Here is a 20,538-nt window from a genome sequence, read left to right as displayed (position 1 = left end):
CTGCCCGAGCAGGGACACCCAAGAACACTCACAGATGGGACTTCAAAGTCCCCACACAAGGACACTCCACAGCCTCTCTGGGCAGCCTGCTCCAGGCCTCCAGCACCCTCACATCAAACAACTTTCTTCTCCTGCTCAGCTGCAACTTTCTGGGTGCCAGCTGGTGCCTGTTGCCACTTGTCCTATCACTGGACACCAAAAAGAAGAGCCTGGTCCCAGCCTCACCCCTCAGACGTCTACAGACATTAACAAGGATCTACCAGCCAGAGAGGTTGTGCAGTCTCCTTCTGCAGAGACTTTGCAGCCCCACCTGGATGTGTTCCTGGGTGCCTCTGCTCTGGCAGGGGGTTGGGCTGGATGCTCTCTGGAGGTCCCTGCCAACCCCTACCTTTCTATCAATCCCAGACTGGTTTGGGTTGGAAAGGGCTTTTAAAGCTCATCTAGACCAACCCCTATAGCCAGCAGGGACAGCTGCATCTAGAGCAGGCAGCTCAGAGCCCCAAACAGCCTGACCTGCAATGGTGCCACTGATGGGGGCTGCTGTCACCTCCCTGCATGCCCAGTTCCAGTGTTTCAGATGCTGCCTGAGAGGGAAGCTTTCCCTGCAGTCCTCTGAGCCAGCCCCTGGATTTCCAAAGCTCCTCAGGGACAAGGACATGTCAGGAGCTCCTCAGGATGGACATGTGGAGTTGAGAAGCACACAAAAAAAAGCAGATGTAAAAAGCACTGTTGGAGTTTCCTGCATCTGAGCAGCCCCTGGGAGCTCAGCAGAGCCTCAGAAAAGGAACACTCTGGTCTCACACTCAGCCCTGGTGCAGCACCCTGAATGCAATGAACCCCAGCTGTCCTCTGCCAGGGTGGGATGGGATGGTTGAGGGCAGAGCTGGGAAGTTTTCCTGCTATTTCCTGTCTGTATCCCTACTTTCCTGCTGCCTCCTTTCCCTCCATGCTCCAGCAGCTCCTGGAATCACAGAAGCACAGAAAGGTCTGGCTTGGAAAGGACCTCCAGAGCTCATCCAGCCCAACCCCTTGCACTCAGCAGGGACATCCTCCACTAAAGCAGGTTGCCCACAGCCCTGTCCAGCCTCACCTTGAATATCTCCAGGCATGAGGCCTCAACCACCTCCCTGGGCAACCTGCTGCAGTGTTCCAGCAGCCTCCTGCTGCAGAACTTGTTCCTCACAACCAATCTCAATCTGCTCTGCTCTCATTTCAAACCATTGCCCCTGTCCCTGCAGGCCTTTGGGCAGAGTCCCTCTGCAGCCTGCTTGTAGCCCCTTCAGGCATTGAAAGGCTGCTCCAAGGTCTCCCTGGAGCAAGATGCTGTAGGACGTGGAGGGGCAGAGGCAGAGCAGGGAAGCAGGGAGGCAGGAAATGCATTGTGAGGGGCAGGCTTTTGTGCCCAGCCCCCGTGGGGTCACTGACCTGTGCACCAGCTGCAGGTTCTCCTGCCGCAGGCGGCTGTGCTGCTCCCCGTTGGCAGCTGTGTCCTTCTCCAGCTCTGTCACCCTCTTCTCCAGGAACACCACCTGCAGGGGGACACAGAGCAGCATCAGCACCACACAACTGCTCAGAGTCCTTGGACACCCCTGTGTGGGGGCATAGAGCAGCATCATCACCACACAGCTGTTCAAAGAGCCCTTGGACCCCTCCTTGTGGGGACACAGAGCAGCATCAGCACCACACAACTGCTCAGAGTCCTTGGACACCCCTGTGTGGGGGCATAGAGCAGCATCATCACCACATAGCTGCTCAAAGAGCCCTTGGACCCCTCCTTGTGGGGACACAGAGCAGCATCATCACCACACAGCTGCTCAAAGAGCCCTTGGACCCCTCCAGCCCAGCTCCTCACCTGGAGCTCACAGCTCCACCACTGCTGAGCTGCCATCACTGCACCACCTCCCTCAACACCACATCCACACAGCATCCAACACCTCCAGAAGTGGGGACACCACAAATGTCCTTTTGCTCCTTGGTTCCTCAGGTTTTCATGTGCCCCAGGTACCAACACAGGGCCCAACTCTTTCCTTTCTTCACACCCCTTGTGGTGCTGTTGTAGAAGGGAATCCCAGACTGGGCTGGGCTGGAAGGGACCTTCCAAGCTCCTCCAGTCCAACCCCTGCACTCAGCAGGGACATCCCCACCCACAGCAGGCTGCTCACAGTCCCACACAGCCTGACCTGCAGTGCTGCCAGACATGGAGCAGCTCCCACCTCTCTGGGCAGCCTGGGACAGGCTCTACCCACCCTCAGTGTCAAACCTTTCTCTCTTCTCTCCACTCTCAGTCTCCCTATTGCTGTTCAAACCATTCCCCCTTGGTCTGCCACACCAGGCCCTGCTCAAAACTCTGTCCTCAGCTCTCTCCTGGCCCCTTGAAGCACTGCAAGGCCACCAGAAGGTCTCCCTGGAGCCTTCTCCTCTCCAGGCTGAACACCCTGCTCGGCAAGGTGCACCCTAAACCATTCCCCAAGCACCACATCCAAACCACCTCTCAACACAGACAGGGTTGGGGACTGCACCACCTCCCTGGGCAGCACATCCCAGTGCCTGACCACTCTTGCTGGGAAAAATGCTTCCCAATGTCCAGTCTAAACCTGCCCAGTGGCAGCTTGAGGCCATTCCCTCTCATGCTGTCACTGTTAACCTGTGAGCAGAGCCCAGCAGCAGCCTCTCCACAGCCTCCTGTCAAGTAGCTGCAGACAGCCATGAGGTCTGCCCTCAGCCTCCTGTTTCACACTAACCATCCCCAGCACCCAGCCTGACCAAATCTCCTGGCCCAACTCTGCCTCCTGACCCAGCACCACCCCAGACCTCTACAGTCTGGCTCATTCTGCACCCCTCGGATGTGGAGGGCTTCACACCTCCCACATGCACTGCCCTACCCCATGGGAACTGCGCAGAAGCTGCAGCCTGACCCAACATCCTGAGCCACCTCTCTCTCCTGACCCAACACCACAGGAGACCTCTGCAACTTGACTCATTCTGCACCCCCTCGATGTGGAGGCCTCCTCAGCTGCCACCCTGGGAGCTCTGCAGAGCAGCCAGGCCAGCCCAGGCTGCAGGCCAGCGCCGCTCTCACCTTGTCGGTGATGTCCTCCTCGGTGCACTCCAGGGCCTCCCGGTAGGACTCCTCCATGACGGCCACGGCCAGCGTGCTGGTCTGGTGCAGCTGCCTACAACACAGACAAAGCACCCCGGCCCACAGCAAGCCCAGGCTCAGAGAGAGCATCACGGCACCAGGCCACTCCAGCTGGCAGCAGCTCCGGCAGGATCCATCGCCCGCTCTGCCCTCCTCGCCTGCCACCTCCTTCTCCAAGGGGTTGAACAGCAGTGCCCACTCTTGGGCTGCCAGGCTCAGAGCCAAGGCCAGCATGGGCAAGGAGCTCACCAGCCAGCTCTCCTTCTCACCAGCTGGTCCTGCACCGAGCTCCCCAGCGAGCGGGGCTGAGGCTGTGCAGTGCCTGGGCCATGCAGACGTGGGCACAGGCTGCTGGGACTTCATCCCACGGTCAGCATGTTCTTGCTCTTTGGAACGGGAAGAGATAAGAGCTTGGGCTTCTCACTTTCCATCTTTAAGAGCCTCCCAAGGCCAGGTGTTATCCAGCAAAGGACAGAGGACTCCGCTCTGGCTGCTGATAAGGTCCCTAAGGACGGGGAGGCAGCTGGTGGGAAGGGCTGGGAGGGGGGAAGGACTCCTGGTGCTGTGCTGAGGCAGCCCAGGCCACCTCCCTGCACTGCTGTGCCAGCCAAAGAGGAGGTAATCATTAGCTAAGCCTCAGGACATTGGTGTGCACAGCCTGGTGCAGAGCTCTCCTTAATCCCCGTGGGTATGGCTGCAGAGCATGGAACGGGTTGGGCTGGAAGGCAGCCTCAAGATCATCCAGTGCCAACCCCCTGCCATGGGCAGGGACACCTCCCACCAGCACAGCTTGCTCAAGGCCTCCATCCAGACTGGTCCTGAACAGCTCCAGGGAGGTTGTGATCTATGTGATCTATTTGCTCTATGTAACCTATGATCACATTCTGTGATCCACGACCTCCCTGGGCAACCTGTGCCAGTCTCTCCCCACCCTCACTGCCAAGAATTTCTTCCTCATCTCCACTCTCAATCTCCCCTCTTCCAAACTGGCCTGGAACACCTCCAGGGAACTGGCACCCACACCTTTCCTGAGCTCTATTGTCCTGCCTCATAGCAAACTGCTACTGCCACGTGGAGGAACTGGTGCTCGGCTTTGGGCTCCTCCCTGCAAGGACACTCAGGGGCTGGAGCAGGGCCAGAGAAGGGCAACAGAGCTGGGGAAGGGTCTGGAGAACAGGGCTGGGGAGGAGCAGCTGAGGGAGCTGGGGGTGTGCAGCCTGGAGATCACATTCTGTGATTCTGTGACCCACCCTCTCCCTGGAGGTGTCACAGGCCAGGCTGGGTGAGGCCCTGACCAGCTGAGTCTAGCCAAGAGGTGTTCCTGGCCTTGGCAGGGGTTGGAGCAGATGAGCTCCGAGGTCCCTGCCAGCCTGAGCCGTGCTGTGGCTGTGCCTGGCTCCTCCAAGCCTGGTTTCTCATCCTCACCCTCAGTCTATATTGAGCTGCTCAGGTCTTGGGCACATTTGTCATGTAAATGGTGCCAAGCACAGCAGGGGCAGCTGAGGCTTCTTGGCAGGAGCAGAGCCTGGACAACAACAAAAAGAAATCTGAGGGAAGAGCCCTCAGCAAAATCAGCTCCATTGGCTAAGAGCAAAGGTTTGGGTGCTCCTCAACAATCCTGAGCCACTCAGGGCTTCCCTTGGGCTGCCCTGGCACAGCTCTGCACCAGACCTCTCTCTTGGGATCACAAACTGAACCTGACTATTCCCAAATCAACCAACATTTACTTAACCTCACAAACCCTGCTCTCACAAAAGCATCTTCTCAAAGCCAGGGGCCAGAAGGGATCAATCCCATATGGGACAGGGCAGCTTCAGCCTCCAATGAGCAAAAATGCTCCCAAAATTGGCTTTGCCAGGCACAGGACCAAGCTTGGTGGTGAAACAGGAAGCTGGGGCCAGGCTGCTGCCTCCAACCTCCCTTCCTGCTGGTGTTTTGGACACAGCTCTGGAAGGAGGATGCCTGGAAGCAGGAAATGTACTATCAAGGAGCTGCTTCCTCGACAGGAGGGGAGGTGCTGCCAGGGGAGATCTGCTGAGCACGGGGAAAGGGAGCAGGGAAAAGGTGTGAGAGAGAGCCAGGAGCTGCTGGGCTCAGTGCAGGGAGCAGAGAGAGTGCCAGGGCACAGGGTGCCAGCGTCAGCCACAGCCTTCTGCCTGCTGCCCTGCCCAGCAACCAGCAAGGAGCAAACCAAGCGCTGCAGAGTGCAGCGGCTCCCCTGGGAGGGCAGCAGTTCCCCTGCAGGGAAATAGCTCCATAACAGCTTCCCTGGGAGGGCAACAGCCCCCCTGAGAGGGCAGCAGTTCCCCTGCAGGGAAATAGCTCCATAACAGCTCCCCTGGGAGGGCAAGAGCCCCCCTGAGAGGGCAGCAGTTCCCCTGCAGGGAAATAGCTCCATAACAGCTTCCCTGGGAGGGCAACAGCCCCCCTGAGAGGGCAGCAGTTCCCCTGCAGGGAAATAGCTCCATAACAGCTTCCCTGGGAGGGCAACAGCCCCCCTGAGAGGGCAGCAGTTCCCCTGCAGGGAAATAGCTCCATAACAGCTTCCCTGGGAGGGCAACAGCCCCCCTGAGAGGGCAGCAGTTCCCCTGCAGGGAAATAGCTCCATAACAGCTCCCCTGGGAGGGCAACAGCCCCCCTGAGAGGGCAGCAGTTCCCCTGCAGGGAAATAGCTCCATAACAGCTTCCCTGGGAGGAAAATAGCTCCCCAAGGAGGGCAACAGCCCCACTGAGAGGGCAGCAGTTCCCCTGCAGGGAAATAGCTTCATAACAGCTCCCCTAGGAGGGCAGGGGCAGGAGGGTGGAGGCAAAGCTGGGCATGGAGTCAGGGAACGGTTTAGGTAGGCAAAGGCCTTTAAGGTCGTTGAGTTCAAGCCTTACCCCAGCCCTGCCAGGGCACCACCAAACCATGGCCCTCAGCACCACAGCTACACAGCTCTGAAACACCTCCAGGCATGGGGACTCCACCACTGCCCTGGGCAGCCTGGGCCAGGCCTGGGTAAACCTGAACCTCCCCTGGGGTAACTTGAGGCCATTGCCTGTTGCCCCTGGGAGCAGAGCCCAACCCCCAGCTGGCTGCAGCCTCCTCTCAGGGAGCTGTAGAGAGCAATGAGCTCTGCCCTCAGCCTCCTCTTCTCCAGGCTGCACACCCCCAGCTCCCTCAGCTGCTCCTCCCCTGCTCTGTTCTCCAGACCCTTCCTCAGCTCTGTTGCCCTCCTCTGGCCCTGCTCCAGCTCCTCAGTGTCCTTCTGGGAATGAGAGGCCCAGAACTGATCCCAGCACTCAAGCTGTGGCTTCCCCAGTGCCCAGCACAGGGGCACAATCCCTGCCCTGCTGCCCACACCAGCGCTGCTCCAGGCCAGGCTGCTGGTGTCCTTCAGCCCAGCGACTGAGAGCAAACTCTGCAGCTCCTCCTATGCACCCCACGAGGAAAGGCTGCCTGGAGCCACAAGAACATCCCACGGGACAGAAGCAGCAGAGCACCAAAGCCCAGGATGGGGACACCTGCAGCCATCTCTCAGCAGCTCCCCAAAGCCCAGATGGAGGCCAGATGCTGAGGATGGCACCGGGCAATGCCAAACACAACCCAGAGAGCTGTGCCAGGTTGCTGAGGTGCTGCAGGAGCCCCTCTGAGTGGTTGTGGTGAGCAGCTGGAGGCCCAGCAGAGTGGCAGCAGCGAGGGGGCAGCCTGGCCAAGCAGTCCAGGGGCCATGGCCTTCTGGAGACTCCTTCCCCACTACATATACCCTCTGCCAGGGCACTGTCAGGAAGGAGGGCAGAAGCACCCCCACTTTTACCCTGGCAGCAGGCAGGCTGAGAGCCTGTGGGAACCCTCCCATGGCAAAGCTACTGCAGCCTGGGGCAGAGACCTGCTCTTGCCAGCACACCCAGAAAGACAACTCTGGGCTGCTTCTGCCAATCTTTCTGCCCCGGGCACAGCAGCTGGCACTGGCACCCCCCTGCCCAAGCAGTCCCAGAGCATGAGCTTACCTTGCCACCTTCTTGCTGGAGAGCCTCTTATTGGGGCTGCAAAAAAAGAAGAGAAAACAGGAAAGAGTTAGGAGAGAGGGGACAGTGGAGAGAGGGAAACAGGAAACTGGGAGTAGCCTGGGCCAGCTCCTCTGCCATGGCAGTGCCTGTGGCATGCAGAGCTCAGGGGAGAGGCAGGGGTGAGGAACCCTCTCCTGCCCTGCCCCATCAGGAACCCCCTCCTCTGCCCTGCCCCACCAGGAACCCTCCTCCTGCCCTGCCCCACATGGTGAGGATGAAGCCAGAGGAAGAAGCCCCCAGCTCACCACCTCCAGGATCTGCTCCCTGGCCTGAAAGCTGATCCCCAAGGAGAAGTGCTAAGAATAGTTTGGTGGGCTTCAGCTTGGCACTGCTGAGCTACAGCTCCTGCAACCCACAGCACTCAGCCCTCCCTGCCCTGCCAACCCCCCAGAGCTCCCTGCCCAGGGGCTGGGGCACTGGCAGCTCCTCCAGCACTCTGTGCCCAGGGGCTGGGACACTGGCAGCTACTCCTGCCCTCTGTACCCAGGGGCTGGGGCACTGGCAGCTCCTCCTGCCCTCTGTGCCCAGGGGCTGGGGCACTGGCAGCTCCTCCAGCCCTCCACACGCAGCAGTGGAGGCTCTGGCTGGGCAGGGAGCTGCTGCTGACCTGTGCCTCGGAGATTCTGGGAGCTGCTGCTGCTGTCCCTGGCTGGCTGTGAGCAGGGGCAGGGCTGGCAGCTCTGCCCTGCACAGCTCACACCGAGCTCTGCCCCCTGGCTCCGTGTGTGCCCAGCTGCCACCATGCCGCAGCGGTCAGGGCTCAGCTCGTGACCCATGGCACAACAGCCAAGGTCCGAGCTGCCCTGCCCCCTGCGAGGGGGCTGCAGGCTCTGCCAGCTTCAGGAAGGGCTCCTGAGCTGCCCCTGCCAGCCCTTTGGGTGGCGACTGTGTGCCAGTGACGCCGGTGGAGCTCGGACCTTGCTCCTCACCTTCCACCCAAAGAGATGCCACCTGAGGACACATCTCTGACACCAAACCTTCCCCGAAGGATGGAAGCAAACCCAGCTCCAGCCCGAGCCGAGGAGCAGCAGCTGCATTCCCCAGGGCTTAGCTCAGGCTGCACCGAAGAGCAACAAACAAAACGCCCCAGGAGCCCTCTCCTGCCTCGGGCTGCACCAGGAGCTCTCAGGAGGAGGAACCAAAACCAGCTGAGGGTCATTTTCCTACCCAAGGAACAATAGCAGTCAGGGGCTGTGGTCAGGGCTCCCAGCCCCTCTGTCCCAAGGGCATCCTGACCTCCCCAGCCTCCCCCTGAGGAGCCCAGAGGCTGCTGCTGAGCAGGCTTCAAGGCACCAGCTGAGGGGAGGAGGTCAGGGCTGAGGCTCAGCAGCAATCCTCAGCAGGTGCCCAGCAGCTGAGGCAGGGCAAATATTGTTCCTGTGCACACAGCTTGCTGCAGGGCAGTGCTGGCACCTGCAGGGACCTGGGAGGGGCTGAGACCCAGCATTGCTGCTCCAAGGGCACCCAAACAAGCCCTGCTGTTCCCAGGCAGGCTCATCCCAAGCTCCTGCAGGATCTCCTCCCTGCCTTCCTGTGCCGTGGGCTCAAGCAGCAGTGCCCTGCTGCCAGGATGAGGCTCCCCACCTTCTTCCAAGTACAGGGCACCAGCTCTACACCCACAGCCCCCAGGAGTGAAGCTGTGGCTGCTTGGGCTTCACCCCAGCTGCTGGCATCTTCTGGGGTGGCTGTCTTCAGGCTTCCCTTCCCAGGCACAGTGTGAAGCTGCATGGCCCAGATTTGGGTCCAGTTTCTGCTGCTCTCTTCACCTGCACTCCAGGCCTTGTCCCCTGGCACTGAGGGCTTTGCACTGCTGGTGCCCTGCCATGCTGCCTGGGGAGCACCTCACATCCTCACCACACAAAGGGGTGTGTGGGGGGAGTGATGCCCTCTCCACCAGGGCACTCAGAAGAGATTTCCAGCACATTTGTGCCTGGGAAGCTTCAGCCCCTGACAGAGGAACCTGAAGAACTCACCCTGAGCCCAAGCAGTCCATGTTCAACCACAACCCACAGACTTCCCATCATGCCACCACGGGACAGGGAAGCCTCCCCTGGCAATCCCACCCACCCCAGGAGGCTCTGAGATATTGGCTCAGCTCTGCAGGTAGCACCGGTGGAGAAAGTCTGGAATGGCCTAGTTAAAAACTCAAGGTCAGGTCCCTCTTTGCTTTCCATCTCTCTTTCTACAGCCCAGCAGAGAGGTCCCAGGTCACAGTGTCCCTGTAGAGGACAGGGAACAAGAGCAGGACCTGCACTGGGCTTGAAGAAGCACAGCAAGGCAGGAGGAGAACAATCAGCAGAGAGCTGGAAAGAGAAACAAGCTGCTGGAAATGCTTCCCTGCTTGTCAAATCCACAGCTCCAGCTGCTGGCTCTCGGAGGCCACATTCCAAAGCTCCTGCAGCTCCAACACCAAGGCCCTGGCACCCATCTGATTCCACCCATGTGGCACCTGGGTGGGCAGGCAGCTGGCCAAGCTGGGTGGAATCAGATTTTTGCTGCTGCAAAGTGAAAGAGTTTACAGCAGAGGTCTCAAGGCACAGAGAGGAGCAAGCTGCTGCATCCAGGAGGAGAGGATGGAGCTGCCCTTCCAGGCTGACCCAGCAGTGAGGGAGGAAGTGAAGAAGAAGGAAGGAGAAGGAAGGAGGAGAAGGAGAAGAGGGAGAAGAAGGAGAAGAGGGAGAAGAGGGAGGAGGTGCTGGGGGTGCCTGCTCATAAGAGCTGGCAGCCTGCTCCTTGGTGACTGAAATACTGCCCATGGTCTGCTCAGGAGCAGGAGTGTGGAGAAGCACCCAGCAGGACACTGAGAGGTTGCCCAGGGCAGCAGGGAAGGCTCTCGTTGTCTGCCAGCCCCCGTGGAAATCTCTGCTCACCCTTCACAGCATCACCACAGCCTCACCCAGCCTGGCCTTCAACACCCCCAAAGAGGTTGAGGATCACAGAATCACAGAATGTGATCCACAGCCTCCCTGGGCAACCTGTGCCAGTCTCTCCCCACCCTCACTGCAGACAGTTTCTTCCTCCTCTCCACTGTCAGCCTCTCTCTCCCTGCTCAAAGCCATTGTCCCTCAGCCTGTGTCTCCATCCCTTTGTCAAAAGTCCCTCCCCAGCCTTCAGCCACTGAAATGCAGCTCTGAGCTCTCCCTGGAGCCTCCTCTCCTCCAGGTTGCACAGCCCCAACTCTCCAGCCCTCTGAGGAGCTACCGAGCCAAGCTGGGGCAGCTAAGGAGAACCTTCCCCTGCAGCAGCGGGTCCAGCAGTGAAGCAAGCAGGCCAGGAGTACCTTGTGCCAGGCTAGGAGCCCCCTGTGCCATGCCAGGAGCCCCCTGTCCATCATTACCTATTCATTTCAAGGTCACTCAGGCGAGCAGAGAGGTCCTCCAGGCGGTTGATCTGTTTGTGGCACTGGCTACAGTAAAACTCAAAAGCTTCCTCTGCCAGCACGCTGCGGAGCTGGGCAGCCAGAGGGGTGCTGCTAGAGAGAGCAAGAAGGGTCAGTTGGAGAGGACAGAAGAGGGCAGGGCTGCTCCTCAGCCGTGGCTTCCACGAGCTCGGCACAGAACCACAGGATCCTACTTGGAAAAGCCCTCTGAGAGCATCCAGCCCAGCTCCCCCCACAGCTGCTGAACCCCTGGGGGAGGGCAGTTTTGGGGGGCTGAGTGAGCTCCCTGCTTTGGCAGCAGAAGTCAAATCACAGGCAGGGTGGAGCTGCTGAAAATGAGCAGCACTCACCCCCCTCTGCCCAGAGGACCTTGGCCAAAGCCCAGCCCAGCCCAGGCCTCTCGGGGGTGGGGAATGGCATCCTGCTTGCCCAGTGCTGCTCACTGAGCACCTCAGGAGCTCCTTTGCTACGGCAGCAGCCACACATGGAGTGTGCACAGGATCACTGAATGGGTTGAGCTGGAAGGGACCTCCAGAGCAGAGCTGGGAAATTTTCCTGCTATTTCCTGTCTGTATCCCTACTTTCCTGCTGCCTCCTTTCCCTCCATGCTCCAGCAGCTCCTGGAATCACAGAAGCACAGAATGGTCTGGCTTGGAAAGGACCTCCAGAGCTCATCCAGCCCAACCTCCTGCGCTCAGCAGGGACTTCCTCCACTAGAGCAGCTTGCCCACAGCCCTGTCCAGCCTCACCTTGAGTATCTCCAGGCATGGGACATCAACCACCTCCCTGGGCAACCTGCTGCAGTGTTCCAGCAGCCTCCTGCTGCAGAACTCGTTCCTCACATCCAATCTCAATCTGCTCTGCTCTCATTTCAAACCATTGCCCTGTCCCTGCAGGCCTTTGGGCAGAGTCCCTCTGCAGCCTGCTTGTAGCCCCTTCAACTACTGGAATGCTGCTCCAAGGTCTCCCTGGAGCCTTCTCTTCTCCCAGCTGAACACTCTCAGCTCCCTCAGCCTGGCCTCCTTTCCAGACAAGCAGACACCACGCACAGAAACTTCACCTTAGCTGTGACACAGGATAAAAACATTCTTGCCAACAGATGCTGATGGGATCTGAGCTCATTCATCTTTCCATGGTCCATGTTTCCATGCCTGCAGAATACCCCTGAAAGCCCAGGGCAGGCTTTCCACAAACCTACACAGCTGCAAAGTTCATTTGGCATCACCACTGTCAGAGACTCAGATGGACAGGGACAGGTCCCACCAGCTCAGGGTGCTCAGGGACTCATCCAGCTTGGCCTTCAACACCTCCAGGGAAGTTGTGGATCACAGAATCACAGAATGTGATCATAGATCACATTCTGTGATTCTGTGATCCACAACCTCCCTGGGCAAACCTGTGCCAGTGTCTCCCCAAGCAACCTGTCTCAAGAGGCTCTGGGCATAGCCCTGGACAGCTCACACAGCACTGGGCTGGGCACCATGAGCAGGATCCAGGTCCTTTGGTGGGATGCTTTAGGAACAGAGCAGCTGTGGTGGTGTGGAGCCACAGGGTCAGATTTTCCCTGCACAGAGCTCTGAAGCTAAGCTGGTTGGGGCTCATCCTCTGTCTCCTACAAGGCAGAGCACAGAGAAGCTGAAAGCAGTAGCTCTGTCTCATAGGGAACATCATCTAGCAGGAGGTCCTGGAGGGTCTCCAGGACTTTCAACAGCCTCATGGGTCCTATCAACACCTCACTGGTGGCTGCTGACGTGGAAAAGAAGCTCCTGGGGCACTCCCCAATGCTTGGCCAACCAGGGAGGCATTCCCCTGGAGACCTGACAGGGCTTGGGTAGGATGGGGTTTGGCCAAGGGGTGCTGAGCAGTAGGGTCTGGGGTACTTCAGGGTCCTGGAAGCCACAGACTGCAGTGCAAGAAAGGTTCAGAGTCAGAAACCAAAGCAGGTCAGGAAAGACAGGGCAGGTGTGAGCAAACACAAGCAAGCTGGAACCCAGCAGGCAGGGGGCAGGGCCACCCAGCCCCGTGGCACAGGCACACACTGGTAAGGCCTGCCCCAGCCTTTGCTGAAGCCCTGGGTGGTGCTTTTGGTGACAGTGAGGTGCCAGCAGCCCCAGGGCCAGGCCCCGAGGCTGTGCTGCCTGTGCAGCATTTCTGAGCCCCCTCAGGACAGGCAGCTGGAGATGCCCAGAACTGGTAACTGGGAAAGGACAAACCCAGCTGGAGATCATCCTCCCTGCCCTCTGGGGCAGGCTTGGGCCCAGGACCATCAGCCTCCACCAGCAGCCAGTTTGGTCACTCAGGCCTTGAGCAGAGTGAGAGGAGCTTTGTGGCAGCTGTGCCCCTTGCTGGGCTCTGTCCCTGTGCCTGGCCAAGTAGGAGCCCTGTTTGGTGGGTCCTCAGCCTTGCCCAGAGGCACAACCACCTCACCCTGTTCCTGGGCACCCTTGGGTGAGGCATGAAGCCAAAAATCAACCTAGCAGGAGTCCAAATGGCAGCTGAAGCGTGGAGGAGAAGCCCCAGGCCAGGCTGGCAGCTCTGGCTGTGTGCAGAGGTAGGTGGCCTCTGGCTATGTTGGTTGGATGCCCACTGAGTGGGTGAGCTCCCAAGCACACTGCAGCCTGGGGCATCCCCACCTACCCCCCCGGCAAGCTGCCACCCTCTGCTGCCTTCCTGCCTGCTGACTCCAGCTCAGGGATAGCACAGACCTGCGCCCAGCCCCTGCTGCTCTGAGCCAGAGCAGAGCTGAGCTGATCTGCTCTCTGCTGGCACTGCCAGCTCAGGCCCTGCTCATGGAGGCTGCCTCTGCAGCTCAGGGCAGGCTGGCACAGCCAGGGGCTGCTGCTAGCAGGGAGGAGCTGATGGGGACAGCTCCTGCCAAGGGCTGGCTGCAGAAAGGCTCTGCCTGAGACGTGCTCCTGGGCACCACCTTGGGGTGCAGGAAGGCAGGGGTGGCACCTGCAGGGAGATGCTGACAGGACTCTCAAGTGCCCACCATGGGATTGCAGCCCACGGGTGGCATCTTCAGGAGCAAGCTGAGGGATCACCAGGGGCTTCTCCACTGGCTGCTGTCCCAGGGGGACTCTGAAGGTTCTGCCTTTGATCCCAATCCATGAGTTCCTGAATTCAGCTCCATAATTCAGCTCCTGAACCCAGTTCCTGTCTGCTGCTGAGGGCAGCCTGGACCCTGGGAGAGTTCAGTCTTTGGCAGTTTCCAGATTTCACTCTTTCACTCCTCTTCTCCTTCTCTTCTGACTGTTGCTGTTTCACCCTAGCTGGTTCAGCTTCTCATCAACCTCTTCTACCCTTTGGGGAGGCAGAGTGGCTCATGGAGAGCCTCTGGCATCCCTTTAGTGGCCAGTCCACCCTCCAGCCATGGCAGCTGACTGCCACAGCAGGTTGGCAGCCAAAGCAGGGGGGTGTGAGGAGCTCTTCTTTCCAGCTGCCATTCACCTCCCACCAAGTGCTGCAGAAAGACTTCTCCCACCAGAGGGATGGGGCAGGGAGCAGATGGAAGATGCCCGAGCAGGAGCCACAGCCATGTGCTGCCTGGAGGACCCTGAAGGTCCCTTCCCAGAGCGCTCTGTGACTCCACAGCTCATGTGAGCCCACTCAGGCACGCCAGCAGAGCCAGAGCCCCAGCATGGGAGGGACAGGCCACCCCAGAGCAGCCACCCAGCCGCAGCAGGGTAACGCTGGATGCTGCCTTCCCCTGCTCAGAGGGTCTGTGGGCAGCCACAGCCTGCAGGGGAGCGGGGAAGGGATGCACCCCAGAACACTCACCCACGAGTGCCTGTGGAAGGGAGGGTGGGCACTGTGCTGGGAAAGGACAGAGTGAGAGAGGCAACTCCTCTCCCCCTTCTGAGCTGCTCAGCCTGAGCCTTCCCAGCGCAAAGCCAGCGCAAAGAGCCTGGGTGAGGAGGCTCAGCCGCGGGCATTACCTGGGCGAGAGGAGGGAGGCGGTGCCCAGGCTGCTCTGCCCGTTGCACAGGCCATCCGGGAACAGCTCTGCTTCCTGCCCTTCGCCGTAGTCCTCGAAGTGCTCCTCGCCGCTGATCACCCTCACCAGGGAGGGGCTCAGCTCCGAGCCCAGAGCCAGCTCGTGGGGGTGGGACCTGTGGGGACACAGGGGAAGGGGTTAGAGGGACAACAGCACAGCAAACCAGGCCATGGGGACACCACGCAAGCACAGAACTGTCCTGGCTGAAGGAGCCCTGCAGCATCCAGTCCAACCAGCAACCCAACCCCATCATGGCCACCAAACCCTGTCCTGCCAAGGGCCATGGCCACATGGCTCTGGAACACCTCCAGGGATGGGGACTCCACCACCTCCCTGGGCAGTCTGTGCCAGTCCCTGACCACTCTGGCAGAAAAGAATTTTTTTCCTTAGCTCCCCTGGCACAATTTCAGGCCATTGCCTCTTGTCACAGAAACATTCCTGCTAGCAAAGCCCCTCAGGACCCCCAGGCCCAGACGAGGTCCTTGCTCTGCAAGGTGCACTCTAAAACACTCCCCAAGCACCACATCCAAACCACCTCTCAACACAGACAGGGTTGGGGACTGCACCACCTCCCTGGGCAGCACATCCCAGTGCCTGACCACTCTTGCTGGGAAAAATGCTTCCCAACATCCAGTCTAAACCTGCCCAGTGGCAGCTTGAGGCCATTCCCTCTCATGCTGTCACTGTTGACCTGTGAGCAGAGCCCAGCAGCAGCCTCTCCACAGCCTCCTTTCAGATAGCTGCAGACAGCCATGAGGTCTGCCCTCAGCCTCCTGTTTCACACTAACCATCCCCAGCTCCTTCAGTCTCTCCTCATGAGATTTACTCTCCAGGCCCTCCCTTGCCCTGCTCTGCACTGGGTCCAGCACCTCCACATCCCTCTTGTACTGGGGTGCCTAAAACTGAACACAGCACTCAAGGTGTGGCCTCATCAAAGCAGAGTCCAGGGGGAAAATCCCCTCCCTGCTCCTGCTGGGCACAGCATTTCTGATGCCAGCCAGGCTACCTTTGGCTTTCTGTGCCACCTGGGCACTGCTGGCTCACATTCAGCTGCTTGTCCATTACAGCCTCCAGGTCCCTCTCTGCCAGCAGCTCTCCAGCCACACTGCTCCAAGCCTGTAGTGCTGCTTGGGATTATTGTGCCCCAAGTGCAGGACCTGGCACTTGGCCTTGTTGAAGTTCATCCCACTAACAGTGGCCATAGATACAACCTATCCAAGTCCCTCTGCATCCCTACCCTACTGCAGATCAACTCTGCCACCCAATCTGGTGCTGTCTGTGAACTCGCTGCTGGCACACTCTGTCAGCATCAGGGCATCAACAAAGATGTCAAACAGAAGTGGTCCCAACACTGAGCCCTGGGGGACACCACTTGTGACTGCTGCCAGCTGGATTTAGCTCCACTGAGCACTAACCTTTGGGCCCTTTCACCCAGCAGTGCTGTATCCAGCAGAGCTGTGCCTGTCCAAGCCATCAGCTGCCAGTTTGGCACCAAGAAATCTGTGGGGAACAGTGCCAAAGGCTTCTCCAAAGTCCTGTCCCTTCTTCCTAGGAAGCAGAGCCCAACCCCTACCTGGCTGCAGCTTCCTCTCAGGGAGCTGTAGAGAGCAGTGAGCTCTGCCCTCAGCCTCCTCTTCTCCAGGCTGCACACCCCCAGCTCCCTCAGCTGCCCCTCCCCAGGGCAGCTCTCCAGACCCTTCCCCAGCTTTATGGTGACACCAGACATGGTTTGATGGCCATGATGGGGTTAGGCTGATGGCTGGACTCAAAGATCCTAGAAGCCTTTCCCAAGCAAAGCAATTGAATCACTCTAGCTGCACCCAGCACATCCACTGCCCAGGTCATGACTTCCACCTGTGCAGACCTTCCTTCCAGCACAGCCCACTGTGTCCTGAGTGCCTCTCTCTCTCTCACTTTGCAGCAGGTTCTCATCATCACACATCAAGGTTTTGCCACAGGAGATCCCCTGGGCAGCTGCAACAGCCTGGAGAAGAGAAGGCTCCAGAGAGACCTCAGAGCAGCCTTCCAGTACCTGCAGGGGCTGCAGAAGAGCTAGGGAGAGACTTTGGACAAGGGCTGGGAGTGCCAGGCCAAGGCTTCGAGCTGGGAGAGGAGAGACTGAAAGGGGAGAGGAAGAAGGTGAGTGTAGGGAGAAACTGGCACAGGTTTGCTCAGGAAGGTTGTGGATCACAGAATGTGATCTGTGATCCACAGCCTCCCTGGAGGTGTCAAAGTTGAGGCCTTGAGCACGCTGGGCTGGTGGGAGGTGCTCCTGCCTGTGGCAGGAGGTTGGCACTGGATGATGTTGAAGATCCCTTCCAAGCCAAGCCAGCCTGGGGCTCTCTGGAAAGCGATGTGCAAGGAGCAGGCTGTGGGAGCTGCCCACGTGTCTGTGAGCCACAGCCCAGTGTTTGGCAAGGCTTGGGTGGGGGATTGGCACCACTCTCACCTCCAAAATTCACTCTTAATCTCCACCCCACCAAAGGCTGCTTCCAAGCCCTGCTGTTTCAGGCTATGCCCCATCCCCACCCTGCTGCTCTCTTAAAACAGGAGGACAAGGAGCTCCCAGAGAAGCCTTTTATGAGCAAAACCTGAAACACCTGAAGGATTTGCCCTGGTCTCCCTAATCAAACTCTGTCAGCCCTCCCAGCAGCACAGCCAAGCCCACTGCAGCCTGTGGGCACCCACAGGTCCTCCAGGAACGGAGCAGGACCCAGCAGAATCCCAGCCTGGCGGCAGTGAGTCAGAGCACTTCTCCCAGAGCAACAGGAAGCTCTCCAGGAATAGAAGGCAGGGGGTGGAACTGGGAGCTCACAGCCAAAAACCGACCCCACGGCTCTCTAAATTTGGGGCTGTGGTTTGACAAGCAGCAGCCAGAAGCAGATCTGCTGAGGCACCTGGAAAGCTCCAGCCAAGGCAGCAAATACTGAGAGGACTTCAGAGAACCAACGTGTGATGGAGCTTGGAAGAGACCTCTGCCAGAGCAGGGACACCCAGGGCAGGGCACCCAGGAACACATCCGGGGGGGTTGGAAGCTTTCCAGAGAAGGAGACTTCACAACCTCTCTGGGCAGCCTGCTCCATCTCACAGTAAAACGTTTTTTGTCCTGTTGAGGTGGAGACTCCTGGGCTCCAGTTTCTGCCCACTGCTCCTTGTGCTCTCACTGGGCACCACACAAAGTGCCTGCCACCTTCATCTTGCCCCCCAGCCCTCAGATCTTTATGACATTGAACAGGTCCCCTCTCAGCCTTCTCCTCTGCAGACTAAACAGCCCCAGGGCTTGCAGGGCTCTTGTGGTTTCAACATCCAGAGTCTCTCCTGATCGTCAAAGCCTCAAGAACCACTGAAGCTCTGAACACTGAAGCTCTGAACACTGAAGCTCCAGGCACTGAAGCTCTGAACACTGAAGCTCCAGGCACAGAGGCTCTGAACACTGAAGCTCCAAGCACTGAAGCTCTGAACACTGAAGCTCCAGGCACAGAGGCTCTGAACACTGAAGCTCCAGGCACTGAGGCTCTGAACACTGAAGCTCCAGGCACAGAGGCTCTGAACACTGAAGCTCCAGGCACAGAGGCTCTGAACACTGAAGCTCCAGGCACTGAGGCTCTGAACACTGAAGCTCCAGGCACAGAGGCTCTGAACACTGAAGCTCCAGGCACAGAGGCTCTGAACACTGAAGCTCCAGGCACTGAAGCTCTGAACACTGAAGCTCCAGGCACAGAGGCTCTGAACACTGAAGCTCCAGGCACAGAGGCTCTGAACACTGAAGCTCCAGGCACTGAAGCTCTGAACACTGAAGCTCCAAGCACTGAAGCTCTGAACACTGAAGCTCCAGGCACAGAGGCTCTGAACACTGAAGCTCCAGGCACAGAGGCTCTGAACACTGAAGCTCCAGGCACAGAGGCTCTGAACACTGAAGCTCCAAGCACTGAAGCTCTGAACACTGAAGCTCCAGGCACAGAGGCTCTGAACACTGAAGCTCCAGGCACTGAAGCTCTGAACACTGAAGCTCCAGGCACAGAGGCTCTGAACACTGAAGCTCCAGGCACAGAGGCTCTGAACACTGAAGCTCCAGGCACAGAGGCTCTGAACACTGAAGCTCCAGGCACTGAAGCTCTGAACACTGAAGCTCCAGGCACTGAAGCTCTGAACACTGAAGCTCCAGGCACTGAAGCTCTGAACACTGAAGCTCCAGGCACTGAAGCTCTGAACACTGAAGCTCCAGGCACAGAGGCTCTGAACACTGAAGCTCCAGGCACTGAAGCTCTGAACACTGAAGCTCCAGGCACAGAGGCTCTGAACACTGAAGCTCCAGGCACAGAGGCTCTGAACACTGAAGCTCCAGGCACAGAGGCTCTGAACACTGAAGCTCCAGGCACAGAGGCTCTGAACACTGAAGCTCCAGGCACAGAGGCTCTGAACACTGAAGCTCCAGGCACAGAGGCTCTGAACACTGAAGCTCCAGGCACAGAGGCTCTGAACACTGAAGCTCCAAGCACTGAAGCTCTGAACACCGAAGCTCCAGGCACTGAAGCTCTGAACACTGAAGCTCCAGGCACAGAGGCTCTGAACACTGAAGCTCCAAGCACTGAAGCTCTGAACACTGAAGCTCCAGGCACAGAGGCTCTGAACACTGAAGCTCCAGGCACTGAAGCTCTGAACACTGAAGCTCCAGGCACAGAGGCTCTGAACACTGAAGCTCCAGGCACAGAGGCTCTGAACACTGAAGCTCCAGGCACAGAGGCTCTGAACACTGAAGCTCCAAGCACTGAAGCTCTGAACACCGAAGCTCCAGGCACTGAAGCTCTGAACACTGAAGCTCCAGGCACAGAGGCTCTGAACACCGAAGCTCCAGGCACAGAGGCTCTGAACACTGAAGCTCCAGGCACAGAGGCTCTGAACACCGAAGCTCCAGGCACTGAAGCTCTGAACACTGAAGCTCCAGGCACAGAGGCTCTGAACACTGAAGCTCCAGGCACTGAAGCTCTGAACACTGAAGCTCCAGGCACAGAGGCTCTGAACACTGAAGCTCCAGGCACAGAGGCTCTGAACACTGAAGCTCCAGGCACAGAGGCTCTGAACACTGAAGCTCCAGGCACAGAGGCTCTGAACACTGAAGCTCCAAGCACTGAAGCTCTGAACACTGAAGCTCCAGGCACAGAGGCTCTGAACACTGAAGCTCCAGGCACTGAAGCTCTGAACACTGAAGCTCCAAGCACTGAAACTCTGAACACTGAAGCTCCAGGCACTGAAGCTCTGAACACTGAAGCTCCAGGCACAGAGGCTCTGAACACTGAAGCTCCAGGCACAGAGGCTCTGAACACTGAAGCTCCAGGCACAGAGGCTCTGAACACTGAAGCTCCAGGCACAGAGGCTCTGAACACTGAAGCTCCAGGCACAGAGGCTCTGAACACTGAAGCTCCAGGCACTGAAGCTCTGAACACTGAAGCTCCAGGGAGCACTGAAGCTCCAAGTACTAAAGCTCCAAGCACCTAAGGTATGTTGAGCTTGAAGAGCCCCTGAGAAGCAGGCTTGAAGCTGTGAGTCTGCCACCAACCAGGCTGCTTGGATGCCACTCACTGCCCCCCTGCCAGAGCTCTGGAGCCTTGGGCTGCAAACCCCTTGTCCTGTTTGGGCTCTGATGGCACCAAACCCAGCAGCAGCTTGGCAGCAGAGCTGCAGAACTCCATCCCAAACTTCCCAAATCTTTATGCCAAATGAACTTTTTTTTTTCTTGGTTATCTCACAGCTTAGGAAGAGAATTTTAGGGGTTTGCATCCCAAACTTTCCACATTTTTAGGCCAAAATCAACTTTTTCCCTGATTTCTTTATTTTGTTTTGCAACTTGGGAAGAGAATTTTTGGGGTTTCCAATCCCAAACTTTCCAAATCTTCAAGCCATAGGAACATCTTTCCCTGATTATCTGGAGCTTGGGAAGAGAATTTTAAAGGTTCCCATCTCAAACTTCCCAAA

General features: G+C 58.4%; 1 protein-coding gene across 6 annotated transcripts in view; it reads right to left on the bottom strand.

The window, feature by feature from the left end:
* RAB11FIP3 (RAB11 family interacting protein 3) overlaps nucleotides 1-20,538 on the bottom strand; it is a 79,531-nt gene that overhangs the window by 11,412 nt on the left and 47,581 nt on the right. For 4 of the 6 annotated variants that reach the window (XM_064153246.1, XM_064153249.1, XM_064153250.1 and 1 more), the window contains 5 exons: nucleotides 14,507-14,680; nucleotides 10,527-10,661; nucleotides 7,130-7,165; nucleotides 3,080-3,173; nucleotides 1,426-1,529 (listed from right to left, as the gene is read on the bottom strand). In XM_064153246.1, coding sequence (XP_064009316.1) covers nucleotides 1,426-1,529; nucleotides 3,080-3,173; nucleotides 7,130-7,165; nucleotides 10,527-10,661; nucleotides 14,507-14,680 — 543 coding nt within the window. The remainder of the gene's footprint in view (nucleotides 1-1,425; nucleotides 1,530-3,079; nucleotides 3,174-7,129; nucleotides 7,166-10,526; nucleotides 10,662-14,506; nucleotides 14,681-20,538) is intronic. The other 2 variants (XM_064153247.1, XM_064153248.1) reach the window with 2 other exon arrangements.

This window comes from Pogoniulus pusillus, chromosome 13 (genome assembly GCF_015220805.1).
Source record: "Pogoniulus pusillus isolate bPogPus1 chromosome 13, bPogPus1.pri, whole genome shotgun sequence".
Lineage (NCBI taxonomy): Eukaryota > Metazoa > Chordata > Aves > Piciformes > Lybiidae > Pogoniulus > Pogoniulus pusillus.
Note: the sequence above shows the minus strand (reverse complement) of the source record. Positions and strands in the feature narration are given on the sequence as shown.